The sequence below is a fragment of the Plectropomus leopardus genome, unplaced genomic scaffold (genome assembly GCF_008729295.1).
Source record: "Plectropomus leopardus isolate mb unplaced genomic scaffold, YSFRI_Pleo_2.0 unplaced_scaffold2666, whole genome shotgun sequence".
Taxonomy (NCBI): Eukaryota; Metazoa; Chordata; class Actinopteri; order Perciformes; family Serranidae; genus Plectropomus; species Plectropomus leopardus.
Window position 1 is genome coordinate 1 of NW_024629001.1, and position 6,781 is coordinate 6,781.

The 6,781-nt window shown below is 41.2% G+C and overlaps 1 protein-coding gene across 1 annotated transcript; it reads left to right on the forward strand.

Annotated features, from left to right (window-relative positions):
- The first annotated feature begins 185 nt into the window (after window positions 1-185).
- LOC121967019 (melanoma receptor tyrosine-protein kinase-like) lies at window positions 186-6,259 on the forward strand. Its single transcript, XM_042517076.1, has 8 exons — window positions 186-524; window positions 790-975; window positions 1,873-2,028; window positions 2,951-3,026; window positions 3,795-3,941; window positions 4,795-4,892; window positions 5,272-5,415; window positions 5,976-6,259. Exons 2-8 carry the CDS (start codon window positions 802-804, stop codon window positions 6,168-6,170), a joined length of 990 nt encoding a protein of 329 aa, XP_042373010.1. The 5' UTR covers window positions 186-524; window positions 790-801; the 3' UTR covers window positions 6,171-6,259.
- The last annotated feature ends 522 nt before the right edge of the window (window positions 6,260-6,781 follow it).

Here is a 6,781-nt window from a genome sequence, read left to right on the forward strand (position 1 = left end):
CTAAATAGTTACATTCAGACTGTTCAGGTCCAAAAATGCTCCATTGACACCCATTCAAACTGACATTTTTGATCCCACAGCCATCAGAGCAGAAAAACATGCAAACGGCAAATAGAAAATATTCATGTGTAAAAGCACATTTTTGTGCAGAGCAGTATGAGTGTGATGTATAAAAATCGCCGTTGATGTTAATCGCTGATCTTTCCACAGCTGTGACAATTAAAAAGAATCGACTTTGCATGTTGAATATGGAAAATGGTTCATTTTTTTCATCTAAAACATCGTAACGACGCTCTGAAAATTCACCCATAAGAACGTGAGCCGGAGCAGCTAAAATACTCGACACTTTCCGGTGGATTGGTTGTAAAACTGTTCAGTCTGCTTTTTCTGCACCTTCTGGTCTGAACACGATAAATCTTTTTCAGGGTCTGTGGATCCCTGAAGGAGAGGACGTGAGGATCCCGGTAGCCATCAAGGTTCTCCGAGAGGCCACGTCTCCGAAAGCCAACAAAGAAATCCTGGATGTGAGCCTCCTCCGTTACTCTGATTCTCCTCCTGCTTGTTGTTCCTCTTTCAGATCGAGGTTTTCACTGATTCGCGCGCTCAATATGATTATTTTGCTGTTATTATTTATGCAAAATAATGCTTTCAAATGATTGAACTGTTACAAGTGTTTGAATTGGATGTTGGACGGAGACACATGGACACACTCCAGGTTTCAATCCTCGATCACTGCTCTCCGTGTGTGTGTGTGTGTGTGTGTGTGTGTGTGTGTGTGTGTGTGTGTAGGAGGCGTACGTGATGGCGAGCGTGGATCACCCTCACGTGTGTCGCCTGTTGGGGATCTGCCTGACATCGTCGGTGCAGCTGGTGACTCAGCTGATGCAGTACGGCTGCCTGCTGGACTACGTCCGACACCACCGGGACCACATCGGCGCTCAGTGGCTGCTCAACTGGTGCGTCCAGATCGCCAAGGTGAGCCCAGACACTCGGGGTCAGTCACACTGTCGAATCGCCGTCCACAGGCCTGCGGCTCTCACTGCTCACGTTAGAGAGAAAGGTGGAGGAGGAGGAGGAGGAAGAAGAGGAGTCCTCCCTGCTGGCTGGCTCGCCTGAGGCGTCGGCCGTGTGTGCGGCCGGGCCGCCGTAATCCTGCTGAGGCCCATTAGTGTGAGCGCAGCAGGAAACGCGGCGGTGTTAATCTGCTCAGACGCCGCTCTCAGTCTCAGCTGGATTTTTAGGTGCTGGGAAAATCACAAACAACAAGGTCAGGAGCTCAGAGTCAGATCTCGATGTTGTTCGACATTAATCTGCCGGTTTACTCCGTCAGACGGTCTAACGGCTTCATCTTTGTGTTTCTGCGTCCGACAACTTCTGCGAGGCCGTGTCCCATTTCTTATTTTCACCCCTGACCCGTGTTTCTCTGTGCTGTGACATGAGACAACCACCCAACCAGGAGCATCGATACAGATTCGAAACCACCGATATCCAATTCACGGGTCCAATGTGGTCCCTGATGGGCTCCCCTTTTCTAACTGACAGTAAACATGAAGTGATGACACCGGGAAATGTTTTTGTCCTTTTAGTGTCCAGAAGGTGTCAGAGTGCAGAAAACAGCATCAAAACAAGACAAAGTCCTAGAAATGTCCTCAAGTCCTAGAAATGTCCTCAAATCTCAGAAACGTGTTCGGGGCTGCTGCGACTGGCCCCTGGCCTCTTGACATTTTGAAAAGTGGCTCCCAAACAGAGCAGGTGGAGTATCTCTGCTGTAAACGGTAACTCACTGTGAAGTCGACTCGTAGATCCTCTCACCTGTGTGTGTGTGTGTGTGTGTGTGTGTGTGTGTGTGTGTGCGCGTGCGTGCGTGTGCAGGGGATGAACTACCTGGAGGAGCGTCACCTGGTGCATCGGGACCTGGCGGCGAGGAACGTCCTGGTGAAAACTCCAAACCACGTCAAGATCACGGACTTCGGCCTGGCCAAGCTGCTGACGGCCGACGAGAAGGAGTACCACGCTGACGGAGGGAAGGTGCGTGCGTCTGATAATGAAACGTTTGTGATTGTTACGCTGCGGACCGAAAACGCTTCGTGTCAGACGAAGAGCTCGTCCTGACGGAGCCGCCGAGCTCACGGTGTCTCTGCGACATGAACAGAGACGATCCGACCTCTGACGCTTCAGCGCCGTTCACATTTCAACCGTCCGCACTGATTATCAGTACTTAGATTTTTAAATATATATTATTCTGAAAAATAATAAATTCAGCACAGGATTAGAACTGAATATTTAAACATGCATGCGAAGGTATGAAATTAGGAATTTGTTTTTCTTCAAAAGTTTTTCACAATTTTTAAGAGAAAAAAGTTAAAGAAAAATTCTTTAAAATTTTGGGGTAATTTGGAAAGAAAAAAGTGGTAATTTTTCTTTAACCGTTTTTGGAAAGTCTTAAAGAAAATGTTTGTTTTTTTTTTCATTTTTTAGAATAATTATATTTTGTTTTTCAATTTTTTGGGCCATTTTCAAAGAAAAAAATTGGTGATTAATTTTTTTCTTTTAAACTTTTTGGCAATAAAAAAGTTTCTTTGATGCTTTTTGGTCATTTTTAAAGAAAAATATGAACATTTTTGTTTTGCTCTAAGATTTTTGGCAATTAAAAAAAAGCCTTTTTTTGTCTTTAAAAATTTGGTGATTTAAAAAAAACACACCTTAAACGGTCCTTGTAAAACATCATGTGTTATTATATAGGTTTGGGAAACAAAATTCCATAAATTTCCAAAACTTTTAGGGTAGTCTTAGTTTTTCAAAACTTTTCCAGGCCTGGAAAGTGCAATTTGCAAATATATTTCTGCCTAAACGGATGTGACGATGCATTGATGTTTGTAAATAAATCATCTTTAGCCGTTTTAAACCTCCGTAAGCGTGTCACAGGCCTGGCGTCCGTCTCTCTCTGCAGGTTCCCATTAAGTGGATGGCGCTGGAGTCGATCCTTCAGTGGACCTACACGCATCAGAGTGACGTCTGGAGCTACGGTGAGTCAACCTGCGGTCTCCGGCCCGCACGAGGCCCCGACGTCACATTTGATCAATTAAAAAAAAAAAAAAAAAAAAAAAACGGCAATCAGACCTGGACTTACTTCCTCTGTGGTGGTTTAACCCTTAAAAACCCAAACAAATTGGCTTGATCTCTTTCAAAAACACGGGAAGAAGGCGAGGAACAACTCAAGAAGTGACCCCAAAATTAGCAAGAATTAAAAAAACTACAACGTTATGAATAGGCGGTTGGGGAGTAAAAAAAAATAAAAAATTTCTAAATTGAACATTTGAAAAAAAAAAGTGTTTTGAAAAAAACAATAATTTTGCAAAAATAATTGTAAGTATATAATTAAAAAACTATGATAATAGTAATAATAATCATACAAGTTCTTTTTTATAAACAAACTTCCAAATTTCTTGCAATTTCATTTGAAAAGGTGTGCTTAAAATAATAATTTTGCAAATTAATTTTAAATATAATAATAGTAGCAGTAATAATAATAATAATAATATTATAAAATTGACTGCCAAATCTAAGTAATTTTGTGTAATTTGGGGAACATTTCTTGCCAAGTTGCTCACAGATTTTATTTCTCCTGTTTTTGAAAGAAATCGTTTAAATATCTGTAAAAGGCGTCTGACGGCAGCACAAACTCAGTGATGTCGATCCAGGTCTTAAAGAGTTAAATTACTCCACAGCTGTCTGATGAATGTCCTGTTGGTCTTAGCGACCAGCAGTCGGTCTGATGGTTTTTGGGTCCGCAGGTGTGACGGTGTGGGAGCTCATGACCTTCGGCTCCAAACCGTACGACGGCATCCCGGCCAGCGAGATCGCCTCGGTGCTGGAGAGAGGAGACCGGCTGCCGCAGCCCCCCGTCTGCACCATCGACGTCTACATGATCATGGTGAAATGTAAGAGGACGGGCGCGGCGAGGACGGGCGGCCGCGCTGGCAGCTCTGTGAGGCTGAACTCAGACACGCCGCAGCTTCGATGCTAACACGCTATCGTCACTCAGAGGTGGCGCCGCAGAGTCCCGTCTTTCCATTTTTACACAGAAACAAACGGCGGCATCATGTAGCCCCCGCGTGTGATTTTAGACAGCATGCCGGCATCACAGAAAGAGGTTTAACACAACAGTGTCGGCCTCTAGCGTGACACGTTACACGCCGTTTGTAAATAATAACGTCACATCAATCACAATCATTAGCGTCCTGTTTTATGGCAGCTGGTCTCGTCCGAGCAGGGCGCCTGGACCTCATTGGCCATTTTTATTTATTTTTAAAAACATTTTTACAAAGTTTGTTTGTTTTTTATTTATGTTAAAAAAATGCTATTTTTTTTTCCTTCAAGACATTTTTGAAGACTTTATTTCTCTAAAAGTTTTTTTATTTGAAAACTGTTGGCATTTAAAAAAAGAAAAAGTTTTTTTATCCATTTTTAGTGATTTTGTTTTGTATTTCTTCAAAGAACTCCTAAAATTCTTCATTTTTTTAATTAGAAAATATCAGCAATGTCTTTATGTGTTTTTTTTTGTCTGTTTTTCTTAAAAACGTGTGGAGATTTATTTGTTTTCTTGAATTATTTTAGGGTCGTTTTTGAAGAAGATAAAGAGATGACAGTTCATCCTGAGAGGAACATGAATCGTATTTCATCATAATCCATCCAATATACACCGAACCAGCTAACATCACCACCCCCACTGTAAAAAAGACACCCGGACATAACAAACACCTGAGAGTCCTTTGTGTCCCCGTCTGTCCTCAGGTTGGATGATCGACCCGTCCAGTCGTCCCAGGTTCAGAGAGCTCATCGTGGAGTTCTCCAAAATGGCCAGAGACCCGTCCAGATACCTGGTCGTACAGGTACGCCAGCTCTGTGTCACTGTGTGTGTGAAAGACGTCTTTATTAAGAACATTACTACAGCCTGGGACTTTATTTTGGCATTTTCGTCCTGATTTCTGTCAGTAATAAGAGCGTGTACTCACCACATCGCCCGATCTGTCAACGCACGGACGTCTCCGAAAAAACAACTGGTGATCAGACTGAAAACAAACCAAAACCGTTTATTTAAAATCTCAGCTTTTCAGTTATTGTATAGATGTTAGTCTGTGATTTATGTTGATAAAATCTAATGTAAAATAAATAATAATAATACAAATAATTATTACTCGAACCCCATAAAAAATTTTGTACATTAGGATGATTTTCCACCTTCATAATGTGCCCCGCCTCCCGTCTCAGGGCGACCTCCCCAGTCCCACCGACAGCAGGTTTTACTCTCGCCTGCTGAGCTCGGACGACATGGAGGACGTGGTGGACGCAGACGAGTACCTGCTGCCGTACAAAGGACTGGATAACCATGACAACGGTCCCTGCAGCGCCACGGTAACCAAACACTGTGACCTCCAGTCGTCAGAAACCGATGGTTTCGTTAATGGAGCGAATATTCTGCCAAAGATAAACACAGAAAAATAGCAGCGTTTAAATGGAGCCATAGCGCCGCCTGCTGTTGTGGAGGCAGAATTACTATTTTTGACATTTGTGAGAAAATCCCAGAAACATTCATGGCGAAAAAAGTGCCAAAATTCACAAGGAAACATCTGCCAAAATCCACAAAACAATTTCCTAAAAGTCACTTTCTTTGGCATTTAAATCATTTTGCTTTTGCACTTGTAAGACATATCGTCATACATGTCTGCTGGTTATTTATGTTTTTCTTCTGCAAACTTCTTTGTGTTTGTTAGTAAATGTAAACAAACAAACAAACAAACATGTTTTGTTTGTCAAAGTTTTGGCGGGAAATTTGCTCCTTCGACTTTGACACGATGTGAAATATATTTGTGTTTAACAATTAAAAACGATTTGATTTTTGTGAAAAATGAACATACTTTTTCCTCCAGTGTTTTGTTGACGTTAATCGTTTCCCGCCTCTTTCTTCCCCTCAGAACGGCCATCCGCTCAGACAGAACAGCGTCGCTCTGCGTTACATCACAGACCCGACACACAACACGCTCGACAAAGACGACTGCACCGCTCACGGTACGCATCTGTGGATTATTGACAAAACGTTATTAAAATCGATAACAGAACGATCGATAACTTCACAGAAAAGTAAAACAGCAAATGACAAACTGTCTTAACCCTTTGAAACCTGCACAACATGACTTAATTTCTTTCAATAATATGAGAGGAGGATAACAAGCAAGTTAACAAAAACGCCCAAAAAATAGCAAGTAAAAAGAAAGAAAAAGAAAATAAGCAACAAAAAAAATTATATCTAAAAATTATAGTAAAAAGCAAACAAAGACAACAACAAAAAACTAGAATATGACCTCAAGAAAATGTTGAAAAATTTCTTTTTTTATGAAACATAATTTTAAATGTGCAATTAAGAGAATTATAAATATGTTTTTTGGGGCATTTTTCCCCCGTTTTTGATCATATCTAATAACCAGGTCACTGTCTTGTCACCTTATACTTTTTTTTTTTTCCTCATTGTGGTTTTTTCTGTGTTTTTAAAAAAAAGTCACACCAATTTTCTCGGGTTTCAAAGGTTTAAATGCTCATTAAAATCGTCTGAATGCAGCACAAGGAATCTGATGGAGATCCAGGCGTTTAAGGGTTAAAATAATAAATGTAAAAAACACGAAATAAAGTGCAGAATATTGACATAAATGGTAAAATGTCAGAGTGTAAAAAATAAAAAAAGACCAGAAAAACGAAAGAGTAAAGAAGAATATAAAGACCAGAG